Below are 23,338 nucleotides of genomic sequence, written 5' to 3'. Positions count from 1 at the left end.
TTAGGCAAAACTGTACACAGAAGTGGTTTTGAGTAGGTGGCAGTACAAGGCATTTTTCCCCCTCTGACTATAATTTTCTTAGAATTATATTCTGCAACAATGCTTCATTTCCTTTATTATTATTTTTAGAATGGATAATTTATTACATTTGTTCAGGTTTAAATAATCAGTTTTTAAATGCGGACTTAACTTTGAAAATTGCTAAGGTCAATATTTATGCATGTCAGTACCTTTTAGAGAAAGATAATAGCGACAATGGCTCATGAGGAGACATTTGGAATAGAAAGACCTTTTATAAAATTCTTGTTGAAAGATGACTATTGATGAAATATCTCTGACAAAAACAAAAGTCACAATTTTTTGCAGTGTCAAGGCATAGTATGAACAAGCAGGTTGCATATATGAAACTTGAGCTTAAAAAAAAAAAAGGTAACTTTTTGGGATGGATATTATGTAGCTTCCTCCTCCCAGGACTGTGAGAATGTCTTAGAAACAATTTAACTTATGCTCAGTACACAATGCTGGGCCTTGTTAGAGATACAGAGCTCAGGGGTTTCCTTGGACTCAAACCCAGAAAATACAAGTTGTACCCTTCCCTGAGGCTGATTTCACACAAGGTGAAATGGAGAGGGTAGTGGGACCCAGATGGCTTAGAGTAGTAGCAGAAAGGCCACTGGAACCAGAGCCAGGGACTTGGCTTATGGTCCTGGCTCCGAGGCTAATTAGATCTTTGGGCAATGTTGCTGTGCTTCTCTTGGCCTCAGCTTTCTCATCTTTAAAATGAAGGGATTGCACTGTAATCTCTAAGCGGACCTGACTCCACTCAGCTCAAATGGAAACCTGGTTGCTTCTTACCAGAATCTTGACTCTTCAGAAAACTTGACTTGTGGACCTAGCTCCGTTATTTCTTAGCTTTATATTAAGCTAAACTGTTCATTCTCCACACCCATGTTATAGGTACCGAAAAGCTCCACCTATCACACAGACTTGTCATGAAAACTAGAGATGATAAAAAGATCTTTATTTCAAGGTGGCGCCTGTGGCTCAAAGGAGTAGGGTGCTGGCCTCATATACTGAAGGTGGTGGGTTCAAACCCAGCCCCAGCCAAAAACCGCCAAAAAAAAAAAAGACCTTTATTTCATTCCCACTAAGAGTAAATGAGTGATAGAATTAAAGTGGTAGCCTTTCCTAAATTATGTATGTCTTAGTAGAGATCAAAGATTCTTAGCTAAAGGGATGAAATTCTGACAGTGGAATTCCAAGCATTGGCCAGAATTGGGTGGGAAAACCTTTTCTGCACTCTTAGGAACTCTGAAAATATTGCTTATTGTTTTTAAACCCAGCTGTTTAATCAAACCTCAGGGAGACTATACTAGTGGAGCTCATAGACTTGCCCAAACTAAAAAGAATATCTAAATCGGGAGGAGAAGGAGAGAATCAGTAGGTCCATGTTTTTGTGAATGAATGAAGATCCCATATTTCATTCCTGAAAACTCTCCTGTTGTTCGGGACCATCAGCAGAAGCACAAAACTATCTTAGTCAACAATAGGATGTGAAAAATTCACTGTGACCAAGGTGCACCAGAGACGTTCCCTGCGTTTCAGAAGCATGCAGTCCACCCTGGGCCTGCCTTGAAACTAGACAAATGACACTGTCTTGCTAGAAATCTAGAGATTCCCCTTCACATTTCCACAGTGACAAGGTTGTGTGGGAGAGTTCCCGGGAATCATTTATAACAGAGAGAAAAAAGGAGGCCACCTTCAAACTCCTTGCAAAAGACCTGAGATCCTCCTGGAAACTCAGAGCAACTGCACCATTTGGTGTTTGCAGAGAATGCGAACAACAGACCAAACCAATCCAACCCACGGAGAGGAGGGACATGACATTTCTCAGTAACATTCGGCCACAGCCATGATTTTCCTTCTGGTGAATTTCTGCTTCCCTTGGAACTTGTATGGCATAATTCTTCCCTCTGTTTTAAATTCCTACCACTAACAGAGCCTCTGAAAAATGCTGAGCCCTTTGTGTCAAGCACCCTCAAAAGGTACCAGGGAAAGGACTGAGGCAGAATTTTTGCCCCAACAGTCGGAGGGTCTGTGTACCTGGTTAAGGTGACTTGCTAGTTCTCATGACGGCCAAATCCTTGACAGACATTACAGGGACAGGAGCACAGCTACTGAGGTAGCACCATTTCAATCAGGCCTCCTCCAACAACTTACTCCTAATTTCTACAATATGTAGGTGGCAACCATTGCCCAATGGGTGTCTGGAGATACAAACCAAAGCTGGCTAAAACTGTGTCTGGAAAGCTGACAAGTTCTCAGGAGCAGCAGACAGAAATATAAGAACTGGTAAGAAGAGAAACCAACCTATAATGTAATACAGTTCCCTGAAAAAATTCATTATACCAAACTTCCACGATAGATCGAGAAATTGGCCCTAATTCTTCCCGGATTATTTTGGCTATGTTATTTTTAATGTTGCAGCAACATTTTAGGCCTCTGTCTATCAGCAATTTGATGAAAGAAAAACACTAACATTTCACGGGTAATGTTGAGAGCACAGTGACTTGAAAGAAACGACTATTAGTAAACTAAACAGCACTCTAAATAAAGAAAATTACTGCTGTTAAGACACACTGTTCTGAGAATTATCAGGAAGAGCACCACAATGCTAACACTGGTGTCTATAAGAAATTATTCAAGTATGCATTTGAGTAATTCTGCATTTTAATTTAACCCTTTGAAACATTAATCAAACTGTGGCTAATTATAGGAATTAAGGAATTAAACGATGGAATCTTCTAAAAGATATTATTTAAAAGGCAGTTTATACAATTACTTGTATAGATGTTTGCTTTAAAGAGGAAAACAGTTCTACTGTAATGAAAAGGGTCTTAGAAAATTAAATTAACAAGGGGGGACCAGGCTGATATGAAACTAAATTAGCATCAAATGCAAATTACAGGGTACTTAATGGTAGAAACAGGTGCAGAGAAGAACCCTAAATGAGATAAATGAATAAAACATCCCTCTCCACAAATGTGGAAGCTGACACAAAGTCAATGATATGAATAATTCAGCAGCCTCCACACTGCTGTTGAGGTCAGCCTGCCTTGACCTTTGAAACAGGAAGTAAAATTCAGTTCAAATTTGAGTGACTGGAAATATAACAGTTATTTGTTTTTTATATTAAAAAACACACAGAATTTAAAAAAAAATACAAATATAAGAAATATGCAATAGAATTACAGTTTGAATTAAAAAGACATAATCAGGGTAGTTGGTAAACAAACAAACCAAAAAAAGATTAGGTAAGATTTTATCCAGACCATCTTTCATTTTGGAAATCCTAAAAATAAAATAATTAAAAGCGTGGTACTTCAGTTTTTTGATCAAATTCCTTGTAAGAATGAATTTCTACGTCTTTACTCTTTCTTTAAATTATTTTGCGCTGTTGCTGCCAAGTAAAAAAGCAGGTCATAATAAAAAGAAAACGAACCACATATTTTTATTAGTAATGCAAAATAATCTCTCACATTTACAATTAGAAAATGTGGCTAAACTAGATTTTTAAAATTTCTAATTCGGCAGCTTTTTTGCCCTCCAACCCGGATCTAATAAATGCTGCATCCCCAAAGCTTGTTTACCTTAACAAAATGCAACCTAGGTTCGAAAGACAAATCATTCTCGTAACTGCATATCAACCATGGTTCTAGATGTCTTTTATGCTTTTTTGTCTCTCTCTGCATGCTTCAAAAGTATTTTGTACAAATAGTGAAAGTACTCTTCTCATTTCAAACTGAATTTGTGCAGTTAGAGATTAACAGGGTATGACAACAAACCAATTTCTACAAGCTAGAAAGACAGCAAAATATATATGGTACATCACCCTTGTTCTTATTTTACAGGATGGCATAAAAGATGTTTGATAATAGCAGTTACCTCTGCCCTCCAATTGGTTCTATTAAGGAGACCCACAACTTGGCTATCTACCTTTCATCTATCTACTGTGCTTGTCAGATAAAAGATTATATTGAAAGATGAGCTTAATTTTATTTTCTAGATTTAAAGAGGGTTAAAGCTATACCACCACCACCCCACACACACACACTCACACACACGCATCTCAGGCACTTATGGGAGAACAGTGGAAACTAGGTCTGTGATTATAATTACCACAGGAAGGAGTTTGAGAAATTTCCTCCCAAACCTGAGTGTTTAGCCGAGACAAAATTAAAGATGCAGAGCGTATTGGGCTTTTCTTGATGATTATTATTATTATCATATCTGCTAAATCACTCCTCACTCGACATTTCATAAAGGGTGATAGACCAAACACTGCTGATTTGGGGTTTGCCGTAATGACTGACCTGAGCGAAGGCTTTGTGTACAAAGTGGCTCCCCATTAAATAAGGGCTCTGTGGAACCAGCTGGTTCTCATTTTGAAACAACCGGTTTCTCTATCCCCAAGTGCTAAAGAAAATAATCCCTGCAATCTATGACTGCACACTTTCACAGAGGCAGCAACGAGAATTTGATTGTGGAGATAATTAAAGTCATTCCTGGAACTTCCAAGAAAAAAAGGGTGGAAAGAGGTGGGGTAGAAAGAAAGACTACTCAATGATAGTGTTTAAAATTAAACTATGACAAATCATTTTGAGTAGAGAAGAGGGAGGAGGAACCCCCACCCTTTAAGGAATTCAGTTGAAACAGCTCTGTTTTTTTCCCCTCTCCACAGCTCCAGAGGGAGGTCGGAGATGAGATTAGTCAGGGCCACAGCCCCCAGTGTCCGGCTGGGAAGGCAAATCGAAACATGGCTCCAGAAGCTACTTGTCACTGGTGACACATCACAGTGAGATTTTTTTTTTGTTGTTAAGTTTCGATCTTTAAATAAAATAGCCGGGAGGAATCTTACTGGATTCTTCAACCCAGGGTCTTTCCTAGCTCATCTGAAACACAGAGATGACTTTGATATTAAGGAAAAAACAAAGAAGGTATCAGATTTTCCAAGGCACTCCTCTTTCGATCTCCAGGACAGCTATTTTATTTTATTTTTTTAATGCTACGTGGTTCTATAATAAGAACCCGTGCTCAAATCACCTGGCATTCGACTAAACCTGTGTTTCCTGCCCACCTACAGATTTCATAACCTTTAGGGGGGAGAACACTAAAGTGTGTGTAATCTGCCTGTCTGCACTATCTGGCTTTAACAGGAAGAAGAGATGGGCTCAGTGAGGACACTCAGGGCCTCTCAATTAACCTGATTAGTTCAGCACATTGCTCTCATGAATGACACCTTATCTTGAAAATAAGGAAGAACTTCCTTCCTCAAGTAGACACAGGAGCCCCCTAAAGCCACAAAGATGCAGCCTATCAAATGTGAACGCCTCTGCTTCTCCTCCCTCTGCCCAGCTCGCAGGTCAAAGAGACTGGCAGCCCTAGCGCCTGATTGGATTTTGTGTCCTAAGGACAGAAGGCAAGCTCTCTTCTGCCCAGGTGGCCTTGGAGAAGGCTGGGAAAAGGGATGCCCTGTGGGCAACTTCAAGCCCCTTCTTTCAGAGTCAACCAGGCACGTGATGGGATTGGGGGTGGGGGACAGGAGGATTTGGGAGGGGGAGGAGGGAGAGAAACAGAATTCATTAACCCTTCAATCGCCAGAGTGGCCCGGCAACCCTATACCTGTCTGAAAAAAAACGGTGAATTCTTAAGTCTTTTAACCAAGGCTCTGCCTAAACATCCATTCCCCTAAGACTGATTTGAAGTTTGACATAACTATGGGAGGGAGATGGCAGAGTTTCTGCCCCAGAAAATCAAGCTTTACCCCCAAACTCTCTGAAATCTGCTGGTTTGGAAAGAATACCCAATATATGTGTATTTGAATTCACATTATCATACCTAATAGACATACTAGATAACAGAACATATTCCTGAAAATATACTTTGTGAGAATGTCAACAGCAGGGTTTTTCACTTGTCTGCTCTGTGATTTACTTGATCAATTAAACAGTTAGGCAATGAGGAGATTTGCATGGTAATCGTGCGAAGATTAACATTTTTAAGTGTAACAAATTTAATATTTTATCTTACATTTTCGGTTCCTCATCATTCTTTAATGGCAGTGCCATTTCACTTTATTGTGTAGTTGTAACAAGCCCGTCTTTAGCAGCAGACATGAGCCACCAGATCAACAATTTCGAGTCTCGCTCCTTCCTCCTTTAATTTCATGGGAACAAACCCTAAGCCCCTCGCAGGCAGGAGCAAAGGCTCTGGGCTGAGCAGTGCCATTTTGGATGTTATTGTGTAGAGTAGTAATAGCAGGGGTTAACAAAGAAAATATTTATTTATTTTTTGAATTAAAGAATGCTTGCTATTTAAGATTGGGATCTTGATGCAGAGGAAACATATCCCTGGGTTGAAGTTACCTTTTTGCTCATCCCCAGTGGTTTTGAACTTGTGCAAATCTGTGGCTTAGTGTCTACCTCCTAAAGAGTTTGTGTACTTCCCCGTGCTCAGCAACACCACCCACACACACAAAAAAGTAAAATAAAATTAGAATGCCATAGCTGGAAGGGGTCTTAAAGATCTCTTCATTCTGACCTTTATTTTAAAAATAATGGCCACCTTATAATGGCCACCTGTATTATGTGCCAGGCATTGGCCAAGGGCTCTCCATGTTCCTCACCACCATCCTGTAAAGCAGGAATGACCACGATTATTCCTGTATTACAGATGAAGAAAGTGAGGCTTAAGGTGGCTCGGCGCCTGTAGCTCAAGCAGCTAAGGTGCCAACCACATACACCAGAGCTGGTGGGTTCGAATCCAGCCCTGGCCTGCCAAACAACAATAACTATAACCAAAAAAAAGCCACGGACTGTGGCAGGTGCCTGTGGTCCCAGCTACTTGGGAGGCTGAGGCAAGAGTATCACTTGAGCCCAGGAGTTGGAGGTTGCTGTGAGCTGTGATGCCACAGCACTCTACCCAAGGCAACAGCTTGAGGCTCTGTCTCAAAAAAAAAAAAGTGAGGCTTAAGGAAGTTAAACCACCTGTAGTTCCACAGCACTGGAAGAGCCAGATTTGATATAAGGCATCTGAGTCCACAGCCTCCAGTCTTTTTTTTTTTTTTCTGAGACAGAGCCTCAAGCTGTCCCCCTGGGTAGAGTGCTGTGGCATCCCAGCTCACAGCAACCTCCAACTCCTGGGCTCAAGCAAGTCTCCTGCCTCCACCTCCCAAGTAGCTGGGACCACAGGCGCCCGCCACAACGCCCGGCTATTTTTTGGTTGCAGCCGTCATTGTTGTTTTGGCGGGTCCGGGCTGGGGATTCGAACCCGCCACCTTAGGTGTACGTGGCTGGCGCCTTAGCCGGTTGAGCTATAGGCGCCGAGCCAGCCTCCAGTCTTAATCACTTCCTGGACTGCTTCAGAAGAGTGTGATGAAGCCACAGATTTGCACAAGTTCAAAACCACTGGGGATGAGCAAAAAGGTAACCTCAACCCAGGGATATGTTTCCTCTGCATCAAGATCCCAATCTAAAATAGCATTCCTCAGTTCACAAAATAGATAAATATGTTCTTTGTTAACCCCTGCTATTACTACTCTTAACTTTTTTTATTCGGGGGGTGGGGTTTAACTCTGAAACACTGACAAAGTTCCACAAGGCCAGGCAGGACCATGTCTGTCTTTCTTACTGAAAATAATGCCCAGTATATAGCAGAAATTCAACAAATATTTGTGAAAAGAAAAAAAAAAAGTGAGTGAATCCTCATTCCAGGAGATTTGGCTGCATTGATTAACTTCAGTAAGGTAATAGTGCTTCCAAGCAAGTTCCATGGCTAGAGCCAGGTTCACTCACGCCTATAATCCTAGCACTCTGGGAGGCTAAGTTTGAGGGGTGGCCTGAGCTCATGAGTTCGAGACCAGCTTGAGCAAGAGCAAGACCCTGTCCCTAAAAATAGCCAGGCGTAGTGGGCGCCTGTAGTCCCAGCTACTCAGGAGGCTAAAGGAAGGGGATCACTTGAGCCCAAGAGTTTGAAGTTCCTGTGGGTTATAACACCATGGCACTCTGCCAAGGATGACAAAGTGACACTCTGTCTCAAAAAAAAAAAAGAAAAGAAAAAAGTTTCATGGCAATGATCACATTAAAAATAAAAATCCACACGAAATATATTATGTTCAAATTGTGGAAGCTACCTGATTTTAAGCACCTGATCTTTGCCAGGCTCAGTGCTAGGTATTTGAACCCTTGCAACTCTTCAAACTAGAATGGACTTTTCCCATTTGGGGAATGGCCAAGCTGAGCTCTCTGAGGCTCAGGTAGTGATAAGTAGCAGGGTAAGAAATGGATTCCATAGCAATGGACTCCAAAACCTATGCCTTTTCCATCCTACTCTGCCTTCTACCAGATTTCTTTCTGGATAACTTTTGTCTCAATGAAATATGCAATGGTTCACCCATCAAATCAAATGAAAACAGTAGAAATAAACACTGTTCTAGCAGTGGGTACAACAATTATGTCATTTATATATATTTTAATCCCCAAAGTTAAATGTGATATTAAACTAAGAAAACTGGTTAGGTAATTAGGTTTAAAGTGGTATATGGAAAGAATGAATTGTGGATACCAAGAAAAAGAAAATAAATGAGACATTATGAAATAGGGAAGCAGTGTTTTTAACTGGGCAATTGAGGAGCGAAAAATAAATCAGGCTGAGAGCTAGGAGATGTGGAGTTTCTAATCACTTGCTTTGTCACTATAAAGTGGATAATCTCTTAGGCTGTGTGCCTCAGTTTACAGATCTGTCAAATGGAGTCAATTTGTTAGAAGAGAATTCTCTGAAACACTATACCTTAAAGTGCTCCAAATCTTTGCAAGTACAGTTTAGAAATTTAGATACAATTTACTATTAAACCTGAAGTGGTCACGGATTTTGTTTGTTTTGTTTTAAAGTACCAACAGGCTGGGATTCAGATACTGTTCTTTATGAGCCAGAATAGATCACTCTCAGACTCTCAGTCACAGGAAGAAAGATTCTTTTTTTCTTTCTTTTTTTTTTTTTTTTTTAAAGATATTCTGAGATGTCCACCATACACTAAAGATTAGCATCTGGCTTTATGAAAACACCAAGACTGTGTAGAGAAACATGGTTTTCAAGACTTTTGATACTGGGGCAGCGCCTGTGGCTCAAAGGAGTAGGGCACTAGCCCCATATGCCAGAGGTAGCAGGTTCAAACCCAGTCCTGACCAAAAACTGCAAAAAAAAAAAAAAAAAGGACTGTTGATACCATCTTCAAAGATAATCAGGCTAAGTGTTAAACCATTTACTCCTTTTCTTAAAAACCTCTTTTTTTTTTTTTTTGGTAGTTTTTGGCAGGGGCTGGGTTTAAACCCACCACCTCTAGTATATGGGGCACTGCCCTAAAAACGTCTTAATAAATAAAAAAGATCCAGGTGCAGTAGTTCACGCCTGTAATCCTAGCACTCTGGGAGGCTGAGATGGGTAGACTGCTTGAGCTCATGAGTTTGAGAACAACCTGAGCTAGTGTGAGACCCTGTTTCTACCAAAACTAGAAAAACTAGTCAGCTCAGTAGGCTGAGGCCAGAGGATCACTTGATCCCAAGAGTTTGAGGTTGCTGTGAGCTATGATGATGCCATGACACTCTATCAGGACAATAGTGAGACTCTGCCTCAAAAATAAATAAATAAACAGAGACTGCTCATTTTTATCTTTCCTTTTGTCATTAGAGGGTTATCATGTGCATGTGTGTAGCCAAGTCCGATGCAGGTCCTGAGTTCAAACTACTAAATAACTTTCCTTTCTGTGAGGGATTTTAGCCAATAGTGCATCCAAGAGACTATTAAAAACTGTATTTAAGATATGACTAACAGGAGCAATAATGAATAGGAAACATTAAAAACAGGTGGGCAAAGTCCCAATAGTTTACCTATTGAACAAGAGTAAGGAAACTGCAAGCAGCGTGATTATCTGATCTTCAGGGGGAGTTTCTTGGGGAAGGTGGAGGAAAGGACAAGTTTTCCCCTTCATCTTGCACTATGATCGGGGCGCAGGTCTGGCTCAGTCAGCGCCCACCACCCAGCACAGACCCGCCAGGCACGGCGCTGGCAGGAGCCACACCGTATCCAAAAGCAGCAGCTTAGAGCAGGAAACAAGATATTCCAACATTTCACTTTGATAACTTCCAATTCACTGATTAAAAAAGAAAAAGTTACCTACACGTCAAAAATGCCACGTCCTGAGACCCTCGTTTGCACCCTACGGAAGGGGTCTTCCTGCCTACACATCTTGCCAAGTGAGCAACCAATGGGCACAAAAGTTCTTGAGGGATTCTTGATATTGATCAAAAGCATTTTTTTTTAAACCACACCACCACAACCTTTCTCCACGAGACAGAATTTGAGACCCTGGCCAAAGTCTTACGCAGATATGTGTACTATGTCTGGGTGGGGATTTAACACGCACATGCGCAGTTTGATTGTGAAGGTCCCTCCCCCCCCACCCCCCCACCCAGCACTGGCGCCGAAAGTGTTAAAGAAAACAATGAAAGAACAAGTGAGTGTACAGGGTAGGATTTACTGGCATTTACTTTTAATCTATAGCCCTTCACTCTGTAGCCTCTGTCAGTCCTTTTTCCCCCTTTATATTTCATGAGGAGCCCCCCATGCTGCTACTGAGAGACAGAGCCCAAGTGTCTATAAGCTTTTTGTCAGGTAAAAAGAGAAGAAAAAGGAAAGGAACAAGAGGAAAAGCAAAGCTAAGAGGCATCTATTAGATGTCACTAGGCTTTTGTATTCATGTCAATGATTCAGGATTAGAGTATTTGAAATAATCTTATTGAGAGGAATCAAAAGGCCCACCGAGTGAGAGGCTGCTCTGTAGCATATGGCAAAGGCACGAACAATATCTTATTAAGGGTGTGTTGGCTAACACCATGACTTTATATTATATTACAAAACTATTGTGCCTCAAACAGTTAGCAGGATGGTATAGTTCCTGCGTGCCATTTGGGATGTTATTGTGTAGGATCAGGCTATATAATTCGCCAGCTTATCTAGTTAAGTTATTACAAGTAGGGTTAAGGGCACATTTGGAATTGGACCCAAGCCCTTCACTTTCAATAATAAAAATCCCCAAGGCACACTGAAGACCACTCTGTTCCCACTGAAAGTGGAGTACACATTACACAGATGAAATGCCAAAGTCATGTGCTTCCCCCAATCAGTTTCATTACTTTTATATCATTTAATGTGCCTGACCCCCTCCCCATCCCACTCCATGCCACTGCTGATGGAAAATATAAGTTTTGGTTTTTTGGGTTGTTTTTTTTGGCTTGACTGTCCTTCCCGGGAAGAATATATGCACGCACACACATGCATACACACACACACACAGTCAGCTTCACACTTCAGCAAGATTAGGGCAATCAACATTCTATTATAATAAATACTGTAACCGTAAGTCCTTTATTTGCTTCTGAACAAAGACTTGTACCTGGAGAGACAGTTTGCAAGGGAGATTTCTCTTCACCTACGCACACCTTTACAGGCAGCAAGCAACGAAACACAAACCTGTACTCTTCACCTGATTTCACTGATTGCAGTAGAAGTTCTGAGGTCATTTTTATATTGTCCTGGACAATAGATAGTTACAGAGTTTGTAAAGAGAGGTATGGGATAGGACAGGGGTGAGAAGGAAGAATGAGCCTTCTATTTCAGATAACATCTTAGGCAAATGAGAATGATCAAAATACCATCTCTTTATGTAGGAATTTCTGAACAGATTTTTAAAATCTAGTCAATTTTTATTAGAGAGTTGGTTAGATGCTGGCCGTAGGGGGAAATGAAGAAATGAGGGGGATTTATCAATGGAGATAAGTCACTTAGAGTTTTTCTCTCCTTTTCTAAACAACTTTTTTTAGAAAAGTAAAAGCATGTTTCATACGGTGATATGTTCTCATCACAAAACAACTGTGCAAAGTTGCTAACATGACACACAGGGGACTTTGGACTGCTTTTCAGTGTTTTTCCAGAACTGTTACAAAAGCAAAGCTATGATGACATGGGATTAAAAACCTACACCACGAGCTGACATCCGGGCCATGCTACACATACACATGGCTGATTCTCTGAAGCTCTGTTAAATACATTTCTTGGAAGTTGCTGCCATTATTTCCTTTACAGGAAAACCACTGTTGTTCATTATCCAGTGTCTGCAGTAGCATTATACCATGTAAAAGTACTTTGCGTTATAATATATTGTCAGCATATTTGAAATGCATTTTAATGTATCCTGGTTGTGTATTTGGGAATAGCTGATAGCAAATGGAATATAGACTGCTATTAGCTTATTGTATTAGTTATTTTCTTACCACAGGAGCAAACTGCACGCAAATGTACAAGGCTCATCTCATATTCACAATGGTATCATCTGATTTGTGATAAAATTTAGAATGATTCTCACATAAGTCTCATCGCTAATAATCACATATGAATTCCCACTGAGAAGACAAATGTTTAAACACACGAAGGTTAATAAACAGCCGTAAATTTAGTGTTGATGCTGGCTTTTCACTTTTAAAAAATTGCAAACCTCTCAAACTAAGCAAAAAGGCAGCAATTATCCTGCCTGGGGCAATTTTAAAGAGTGAATTCTTCCTTCTTTTATTTTAACCAAGCATTCAAGGAAACCAGGAGGTATAAAAGGTTTAGCAGAGCTCTAAGAAACGGATTTGGGGCTCTGGTTCTTCGAGCCCCCGTCTGTTTGAGTGTCATACAGAATGATATGTTTGGTGGTTGGTCCATCTAAAAAGCGGATGAAGACCAAAAGAGTAACAGTTGAAAAGGCAATGAAATGAAGCCATGAAACTCTGACTAAAAGCCTCATTTCCAACTTTAATAAAAGTATACATTTATATTCATGTTAGTTGAGTTTATGTTGTTTGTTTTATGTGTTTATATGCACATAAAAGAGGAAAAATGTTTAATAATTTTAGGATTTACCTCTGATGATAAAAGACAGAAGGAAGTCATTCACTGTTGAGATGCCCAGGTGCCTTTATAATCTTTGGAGACTATATACCCCACCCTACACAATGGTAAAAAAATGTGAGTATGTGTGTGTTCACACTCATCTCCTAAGTTTAAAGGTTTTCTATTGTTTTCTTATATTACAGATGAACATATATTTTATGTAAATCACTGAGGTGGATTCAATCAAGACAATTAGCTTGGTGATGAGACAATACTGTACTTTTCCTGAAAAATCTTACCACAGCATTTTTACATCTTAGTTGAAGAATGATTCTTCCATAAAATTATCTCTCTGAACAACACAGATATGGTTAAGTTTTTCGTTCATCCGATGTACATCATATAAAATCAACAGGCAAAACGAGTATTTTTAATATTTTCATTAGTGAACATTCTATTTCAGACAATCGTAAAACAAACCCAATTAATGTTACCTAAATGAAAGTGATCTAGATGTGGAAGACCTTTAGACAATTCTGGAAAATACAAATATAGGCCTTTTTTTTTTCTTTTTTCTATAGGAGGCCCATAGCTTGATATAATTCCAAACACGCTAGATTTTTCATTTCAAAAAATTCATACATTTTTCTTTCAATGTCACATGTCAAGTTCTATATCCCATATCTTTAAGTGTACATACAGAGATCCTTACAGATCTTTTGAAGGACATGGCTAATCTGTTCAGATTACAATAAACAAACTTAAAATCCTTAGAGGTATGTTAGTTAGCTGGCTTTAAGAAAATCCATGTTTTCAATACTGGCTTTGAGGACCCCAACACTTGCAGGTACTTAGGGTGCATTATATATCCTGAAAGGACTATATCTTAATTTACAAGAGACAGAACAAAAACAATTTGAGGAGGAATTTCATCCTTTGTTATTTCTAGCTATTAAAAAAAAAGAAACACTCCACTTGTGAACAGCTAAGGATTCAAAGCACAAGGAAATGAAGAATTGGACGCATACTACCACCTCTTACTTAGTGACCTACCTATTTTTCCAATCACGCTTATCCTAAATTGAGAAAACAAATATTGAACTGCCCCCTATCCTGCCCTGCTGGAAATAAGCAACACAAATCCAGCCAGAAATTTCAGGGCCCTCTATGTCAAAGGAAGCCCACAGGATAATTTGGAGAAAGAAATGTTTTTTAAGACTATCTGTATTCATTCATGTCAGTGCTAAAAGACAGTTTAGAACATATAGAGTGCTGTGAAGCAAACCAAGTTAGTTAGACGGTATCCTAACTAACTAGATATGGAGTAATGGTTTGCATGCTTAATACATTCAGATGAAGCATTTGTAAAGAAGTTTCTATATAGAAAATAGAAGATTTTTTTATAGATGCAGAAAAACTGGGTTCCCAATTCAGACTTCCCTATGTGACTTTTGTCATTATCATCTTTTCTGATTCTTACAAAGTAAACCTAATTAAGAACCTCCCTCATTAGTCTTCCAGAAAAATTAGCACAGCTTATGCTAATTACTCCTGCAAAATTTAATAAACTTGTTGAAATGGGAATAGTCTAATGAGGTTTTATTTATTGAACTAAGATAACTCCAAGGAAAAAGGTTAGGACACAAGGATATCCAATGTGGTAATAAAACTACAATTTATTCAATTTCTAAACATGAAGTTTATTGCAAACCTTTTAAATCCAAATATGAGTTACTATGTAAATATGTTAAATCAATCTCCACCATAATTCAATAACTGGAAGTCATTTTTTGCTTTTTACTTTAACAATAATTACCACGCATAGCCCTTTACCTCAAAAATAATTAAATTTGCTGTTATTTGTTCCTGGTCATCTGCTATTAAACATAACACATTTGACTTTTCCCATGTCTACGCAGCCCAAATATCTGGATCATTTGCCATAGGCGGGATTTTGTGCTTCCAAATCAAGCTATTGGCATCAGGAAGAAATATAACCTGACAGCCAACTCCAGAAGTATACTTCCTACATCTACAGCAATTTTCCTATAAACTTTTTAGAAGTGACTTGACAAATTGTCACGATTGTAAAAAGAATTTGGGTCACTTTTTTTAGTCTGTGCATGCCATTAGAATGAAGTAGAAATCCATTTTCTAAATCACGGTATGCAATCACTGATTTTTTTAATTCCAGTTTTTTTGATAGAAGATCCCAAGCTGATGTCCCAAAATCACTGGCAATAAATTATACAGCCAAAATTTAATACAGAAATAGCTTGCCCTGTGCTATTGCCGTATGACCAGAAAGCCTCTTCTCTCTCTTCTATAAATAGTTTTCCTGAATAACCATTGCTACAAGTCTTTTGAATGATAAAAATAGCAGTGTTCTCCCAAATTCTAAAGGACAAGCAAAGGGAACTAAAATTTATCGGTGCTCTAGAGGTAACTGCAAGTTAAAACTATGCTAAATCCTAACGCAAGGATTGCCTGTACCTCACCTCTATAATTGTATATTGTATGCATCGTGTAGAAACAGTTACTATTGCTACTGAATGCAGGCCCCTTAACCTATTTTGACAAAATATTCAGGGATTCTCATCCATAAATCTGAAAGCAAATCAAACCCTAAGCACGTAACGCAGATATTATGCAATCCGTAATACAGAATCAAACGCGAAACTATGAAATTCAAACACGGTTGCCATCATTTTTTTTTCCCTTTGCAGCAATTTTATGGAATTGAAAACTCTTTTCTATTTTGCCCTTCCTTGCATAAGTTCTTTTCTTGTTATTCTCTTCTCTTGTTGTTAAAAATGGAAGTTTCACATATCAGCGCAGACGAGCTTTTAAACCCTTTGGCAGACGGAAGGACAAATAAATTCTGAAAACTCAGATGCAAATAAAAATAGCTAAATAGGGTTTTGCATATCAACTGGCATCCCTGCATGAAAAGATAGTTCAGGAGAGACAATGGCAACAGCCAGCAAATAAACATATGCTGGGACTTGTGCACAGACACTAGGTCTCAGCTGCCTTTAAAGGATTCCTATCTGAAGAGACCCAGATTGGCTACACACTGTTTTCTACTTTGTCAAAGCAAAAGGGAAAAAAATGAAAAGGATAAATGTCATGAGTAATGTCTCTAAAGCCACCAACAGCATAAAGTGAATACTTATTTTGCCTAAATTGTTTGAACTATCCCAGCCAAGAAAAGGTTTTAAGTGCCCTACTGGGACAGATGTAAGGCGGCAACAATAGAAGCCACACTAATGCAATCCAGGTAACACAATCCTGTTTCAAAAACAGGGGCCGGGCTAATTACAGCGCTGCTGAGTCAAGTTTCTTATGCCATCTCAACCCACAGAACAGGTCAAAATCAAATGTTATTCAAACCACCGTCATATCAACCATCTATATCAGAGTCACAGCTTAAAACCGAAGGAAGAATTTAAAAGCGTAACCCATTTGCAAGCAAAAAAAAAAAAAAAAAAAAAAAAGTTTTCATTCCAAGTGGCAAAGTAAGGTTCTGGTCATCATCTAAAGCAAAAGGAACTGGGTGACAGAACAAACTGCTTATAGTTTCAAAGTTTGGGGCAATATTGGGGCCGGTCCTTTCTTTGATCAGTACACGTTCTTTTTAACAGATGTAGGAAAAACTTGCTTAAAATAACAAACAGTATTTTGAACAGATATATTTAAGTGAAACAAACAGCAAAAAGGTTAAATTTATTTTTAACCTTATTTATGTAAAGACTTTTATCTTCCATCCCAGAAAAAGCAATTATATAAACAGCATATCTGCTTTTGCAGATAAAAACTCTATCCTATATCTATAGGCAGTATATACATCAGTATACAAAAAAAACTTTCCTTTTGATTTTGAGTCAAATATACTAGTGCTTTTATACAGAGCAAAAATATATATTTTAGTGAATATTAGTGAGAAATATTTAATTAAAATATCTGATTGAAACATAACCTTTCTAAAGCCAACCGGCAATCACTATTAGGTTTAAGTCTGAAAAACATAGGTTAAAAATCAACAATCAGTTTGTTGACATTAATTTGGAGGGTTTTTTGTTGTTGTTAACTGAAAAATGATAAATCAAACCCAAGAAAAGTGAAAAACTGGAGAGACAAATAGGTTTTGGTTTTGTGATTGTTGTCATCATCAAAAATCAATGTTACCAAAACCCAAAAAGAGACCTTCTGTTCAGCCGTTTATTTCCTCAATGAGATCGGTTAGTCTTATTGGCAACACTCTTTTTCTGACTAGTAGAGGATGCTACTAGCTCTTTTCCTGGCTGACAATTGACAGTATCCATAAACCTTCCAGGCCATTTAACTCCCAATGAGTAACGCTATGTAACAAATGGTTTATCATACATGTTTCCATACAATGAACTTCAATAATTAAAATGTGAAATGAATATTTGGAATGCGACTTTGCATAATGTGTGCACACACTGACTTGAAATTGCACCAAACAACTGAAGCAGATTTATTGTTCTACAGTGATTTACTTGGTCATGTCAGATTAGTAATATGGATCTGTTTAAAAACACAATAATTAAGACAAGCAAGATAAATTAATCAACTTACAATACAGTATGAGCTGCAATCAAACTGGGGAAATAACAGTAGAAAATCTTGGTCCACAGATCTCTTTAAACTGCTTTTATGCATAAATAAAACCTTAAAATGTAGATGGATTACGTCCAACAGAACGACTGTAGCTAAAAGTGATAATGATTCAAACATTTTTCAAATAAAAGTTAAATATTTATAAGCACCCAACCACATTTCATAAATCACAAACTATTACTATTTTATTTCTGAAGCTTCCTGGCACAGCATGAGGATTGAGCCACAGAAAGCCAGGAAAGAAAAAAATATATATTCCTTTAGGAGCATGAATCAGACACAAAACCAGAGCAATCCAAGAAACAGGCCTCCAAAAGAACATTCCATATGGCTTTCCCAGGAATCGCAATCGCTCGCACAGCTTAAGTCATGACCAACAGGCAAATTTCAGCCACATGCATTCCTGACCCTCGCCCATGAGCGACACAGGGCAGGTGTTTCATGATAATGAGGAATAAGAGCCCACTGAAAGAAGAGTGGTCCCTACCTGTCAATTATCACTGGATCTGAGGGAGTCTCATTTCGGTTGCCACAGCTTTTCTTGTCACAACAGCGGCTATGAAGCAAAAACGAAAGGATTTAGTACAACCATTACAATGTAAAATCATCATTTAGGCAGACAGAAGGTTCAAATTGCTGGGTTGCAAATGCTAGAATTACCACAAAGCCATACCTGGCAATCAACGGATCCCTGGGACAGAAAATGCTATATGGGTCACCTATGGGTTAATGGCCAGGCTTAACCTCTCCCTGCTCAAAGGAGGAGGGAGGGAGAGGGGCTCTGGCTGAGCTAAGACTGAGAGCCCTAAGGTGGGGTCTCCCCATCACTGCCCGAGGTGTTGGGAGAGTTCACTGCAGAAGTGCATTATTATTACATCTACCCAATGAGAATATTCCAGGCTGTGGGTGGCTCAAACGTTCTTCCCTCAAGATCACACTAATTGTGTGGAAGGCGTCAATAACGAGGTATGAGTGATTTCTCCCCCTCCAGTCGTTTTGTATTAAATGGATTCCTTTTTCCTTTCCTTTCTCTTTTACGGGTGGCATTTCCTTCAACCACAGCCTTTCAAAAATCCTACAGCTCTAACTGTTTGCTTTTGAACCGTCTCCAGGAGAATAAAGATAAAATGCAATAGTTAAGACAAGGAAGAGGCAAGATAAAAGAAAGTGGAGATTCACATCCCTCTGGCTTTTAGGGCCTGCTTTGGCCACCACTGAAGTTCTCTGGTGGCATCATGGGCACTATAATGGTTGATAGCACAACCCCCAAAGTGGGTGCTCTTTATTAGAGAAAAAACAGCTGTGGGCGAGAAAAGCGACCCCTACCAAAATCCTACCGCAGTAGTGGCTTTAAGGCTGTCAAGGTTTGTTTTGTTTTGTTTTAACTGAGAGGCTTCTAAAGGGTAAAAAGTTCATGTTTTTGCAAAGTGCCCATGGTCAACAGAAAGCTATCCACCTGAAACTCGTTTGCAAATCGAAACAAAGTCTACACACAGGGGCTCACTAGAAAAGGGCACATTTGATCAGTCAAAAAGCTTGGGAGGTTACCCAGGGGTTACAGATAGATCACTATGCACAAGTAAAATACGTCTCTCTCTCTCTCTCCCTCACACACACACACACACACACACAAACAGTGTATATACACACACACATACACACTTGTGACTCAGTAATCATACAGCCTAAATTTAGAGAGCTGCTGGAGAGAACCAAACAGTGAACTTCATTTTCAAGACCCAGAAATATACTTCTTCATAGGGAGCGTTTCACCAAAATTGGAAAGTTTCTTTCCTTGCCATAACTATGTCTGTGAGAAGAGAACAGGCTTCCAAATTTGCTATCTCTGTTTCCTTCAGAAAGAATAATGGTAAGAATTGTATCTCCTTTGTCAGAGCCCAAGCTAAAAATCACTCCATCCAGTGTACAGGTTTTTACTTTCTCATTTACAGGGAGCTGTTTCCTCCAGGCCTGAGTTCCACTATCCCACTACCTTGAGGACAGAAAGCCTGAGATAGCAGTAGTTAAGAGACAAGTAAAAAAACAAGTATTGGAAGTAGTGGGAAGTGCCAATAGTTAGAATGTATGCAAAATAAAAATAACTAAAAAATTAAACTCCATCATCCCTGAACTCAGATCCCCTCCACCTACCTTTCACAGGCTTGCCAGAATAGCAGGGTGGTTAAGAACAGTGGCTCTGGAAGCCAACAGAGCTATCTGTGTCACCTTGAGCAAGGTACTCCACCTGCCAGGATCTCAGTTTCCTGACGTGTCAAATGGGACAACTGCAGTATTCACCTTCTGAGAGCTCGAAAACAGGCTCCCTGCCTGGCCCTACTAAGGGCCCTTGAAGGGCAGCATCATTCTTTACCCCCTGTGTCTCCCTCTCTTCCTCCGAGTCTGAGCACACCTGTCCTGTGCTTTGCAGAGGCCACAGGTCTCCGAAAGCAGCCCATCAACAAAGCCCAAGTCTCCTTCACTCAGGAGGAAAACTGATGTGTGGGAAGGCCTATCGCGCCTTCATTTTCCTTTTCAAAATAGCAAGTAGGCAATGCTTGCCATACCCTCACTACAATCCTGCCTGGATGAAATGTCCTCCAGAGACTCTTCCCACTACTTTGCTGATAATTGTGTCCAATAATCTTCATCTAAAGTCTACCTGATTCCCTCCTTCCCTACTCCCACCACCCCACCCCAGATCCAAGTCGTTACACCCTGCAAAGGCCTCCCACCTGGTCTTGCTCTGACCCCTGTGGCAGCCTGAGTCAGTGAGACTGTGGCTTCACTGCCCAGACCTCTCACTGGCTCCCACTGCATCCAGAATCAAGCCATGAAATAATATGATGCTGGGCCACCTCCTAAGCCCTGCCTTTTCCTCCGACTTGCCCAGCTGCAGCCTCACTGGTCCATTTCAGTCCCTCCCATGTGCCCTGCTGAGTTTGACCTCAGGTCCAAGGCAGCCTCTCTACTGGCCAGCTGCTCCCCAACCCTTCCCCAGTTATCTCACCACTACTCTACCCAGGGAATTCAGCCTCTAGGCTCAATCCTTGGAGAGCTGTGGCCTGATTCCCTCCCTACTCTTAATCTAAATCAGGTTCCCCTGGGGTTTTTTTTCCCCCTTTGGAGCATATAACACAATACAAATTACATTGTTCTGTATATTTTTTTGCATTTTTCTGTTATATCTTTCTTCCCCTCTCATTCTTCTTCTTCTTTTTTTTTTTTTTTTTTGGCCTGGGCTGGGTTTGAACCCGCCACCTCCAGCATGTACAGCCGGCGCCCTACTCCTTTGAGCCACAGGCGCCGCCATTGTTTTGTTAAATCTTTCTTCCCTCTTTTCCTCCCCACAGGCTCCACAGAGGGAAAAAACTGTCTATTTTACTTATCTAATGAGTAGCATAAAGCCTGCAGTAGAATAGAAAAGCTCAAACAATGACTGCTTGAACAAATGAATGAATGAATGACTTTATGAGTGAATGTTACATACTAGAGGGGAAATACGATCCCAGAGAGTAGGAGGAGGTTAGGTAACAAAAAGCCAAGCAGACGCTCTGGGCAGGCGTTGCAGATGTAAGAACAGTGCACCCTGCCCCACTCCACACACCAAACTGTCTCCCCCAAGCAAGTGCCACACTAAGTCTGAGGTTTGTCCTTGGACTTAAGCATGGTCCTCATCTCCTTAAAATAAAAGTACAACTGACAGCAGCCACATGGATTTAACCATGCCACTATGCTGTGCCCCAAGGGACCTGGGAAAACCAGCAGATGCAAACAACGTACGTGTAGAAGGAAGGATAGAATAGAAAAAAAAAAAAAACAGGAAGAGTGAGGAAAAGAAGAGAGAAAAGAACGAAGGGGCTAGAAGTCACTTAACATTTACATGGAAAATTTCATGGAAAGTATGAAAAAATAGCCCCACAAGTTTCCTGTTTCTTGGATCACATCCCTGTACCACACAGTCATTATTACCAAAATGGGACAACAAGGCGTGTGCTGTGCACTTCGGTGGCTACAAAAGTGTGCACAATATGATCCCATGAAATATGGATACACACACATATTGTATATTTATATGCACGTACACACATGTGGGTATGTATATGTGTGTATATGTATACATACAGGCGTTTACAGAATTCTGTGCAGCATTAGAAAGAATGAAGTTAACATTTGTTGTACTACCATGGAAAGAGGTCCACCTCAAATTGCAAATTTTTTTGGTTATTATCTCACTTTGTCATCCTTGGTAGAGTGCAATGGCCTCATAGCTAGCGGCAATCTCAAACTCTTAGGCTCAAGCGATCTCCCAAGTAGCTGGGACTACATGCCCACCATAATGCCCAACTAGTGTTTTAGAGACAGGGTCTCACTCTTGCTCAGGCTGGTCTCAAACTCCTGAGCTTGAGCAATCCACCTGCCTCAGCCTCCCCGAGTGCTGGGATTACAAGCATGAGCCACCGCACCTGGCTATTAAATTGTGAATTGAGAATATCAAATTGCAGAATAGTGTGTACAGTATGGCCCCATTTCTGGGAGAAAAATGAAAGGGAGAGAGACAAAGAGAGAGAAGAGCACAAGCGAAAGGGAGGGAGAGAAAGAGAGGATTTAGAGCGGCCTTCCCTGACTGCCGAGAGCTTTCAAGCCCCAACCCTGTTGAGTTGTGTTCATAACATTCATCACAGCATATTTTATATTTATTTTTCTTCTTTTATTGTCTGGCTCTCTTACTGGAGTATAAGCCCCACAAGCCCAGAGTCACAGACTATTTCATTTACCCCTGTATCTCTAGCACCCAGGGCTTACCCTGGTGCACAGGAGGTCCTCAGGGAGTATCTTTTGATTTAAGGAGTAGGAACTTCAAAGAGTTAACTTACAGGGAGGAGGAAAGACTGGAGGATATGTATTTTATTTTCGTAATTCTGAAGTGTTCTGCTTTGAATTGCAATATTACATTCATATCAAAAAAATTTTTAACTCAACCACAAGTGGGGAAGGTAGGTCTTCCGTCAAATTGTGCTGTCATCTAGCCCCCTGTGACTTCCTAGGGCCGGGCAGAGCAAGGCCCCATCCTTTGTCCCCGTTAACAGTCTTTCCTGCCCATGGGAGCACCCTCAATTTAAGCTTAACTGCCCCTAGTTCTTTCCACTAAACCCAGAAGAACCAAGAAAGGGTGCATTAAACAGGCATTAACCAAGATGGACCAGCTGTAAAGAGAACAAATTCACTTATGAATAAGGCAGAGGGCTCACACTAAAACAAGTCAGGAGATGAAACAGATGCAAATACTGAAAGGGAAAATCACTGTGTTAATAAAAGAAATCACAATGATAATTATGTCCTCATTACTGTGTGACTGATGGACCTTCACCCGCTCAGAACAGTATTTTTTAGGCTCTTACTATCTGTGTCAGTCACTGGACCAGCAACGACTTGGTATTTACTCCCTGATCCAGGGATCTACTGGAGGCACGCGGAGTTTGCCCCACTCACTTTGTCAGGAATCCAGAGCAGGATTCTCAAGCAGGCAGGTGCCACCACGATTCATATCCCTCCCAAACCTGCAACCCAAGTGATAGGATAACAATGCAGCCCGTCACCGGAGTGTGTATCTAACACCTGGTATGGTATGTCCACTCTGGACTCTCCACAGCAGCTCTTTCTCCAGCAGTATCATGTGTCTGCCAAACAATACGCACAACAAGAGCAA

At 40.2% G+C, this 23,338-nt stretch overlaps 1 protein-coding gene across 10 annotated transcripts in view; it reads right to left on the bottom strand.

Annotated features, from left to right (window-relative positions):
- The window catches only part of EBF1 (early B cell factor 1), a 398,643-nt gene that overhangs the window by 355,511 nt on the left and 19,794 nt on the right, over nucleotides 1–23,338 (bottom strand). For 9 of the 10 annotated variants that reach the window (XM_023514769.1, XM_023514785.1, XM_023514772.1 and 6 more), the window contains exon 6: nucleotides 18,119–18,187. The exons of the other annotated variant lie outside the window; for it this stretch is intronic. In XM_023514769.1, coding sequence (XP_023370537.1) covers nucleotides 18,119–18,187 — 69 coding nt within the window. The remainder of the gene's footprint in view (nucleotides 1–18,118; nucleotides 18,188–23,338) is intronic. 10 annotated transcript variants of the gene reach the window in all.

This window comes from Otolemur garnettii, unplaced genomic scaffold (assembly GCF_000181295.1).
Source record: "Otolemur garnettii isolate 467f Iridium unplaced genomic scaffold, OtoGar3 scaffold00003, whole genome shotgun sequence".
Classification (NCBI taxonomy): domain Eukaryota; kingdom Metazoa; phylum Chordata; class Mammalia; order Primates; family Galagidae; genus Otolemur; species Otolemur garnettii.
The sequence above is the reverse complement of the archived record's forward strand: the minus strand, read 5'-3'. Positions and strand labels throughout refer to the sequence as shown.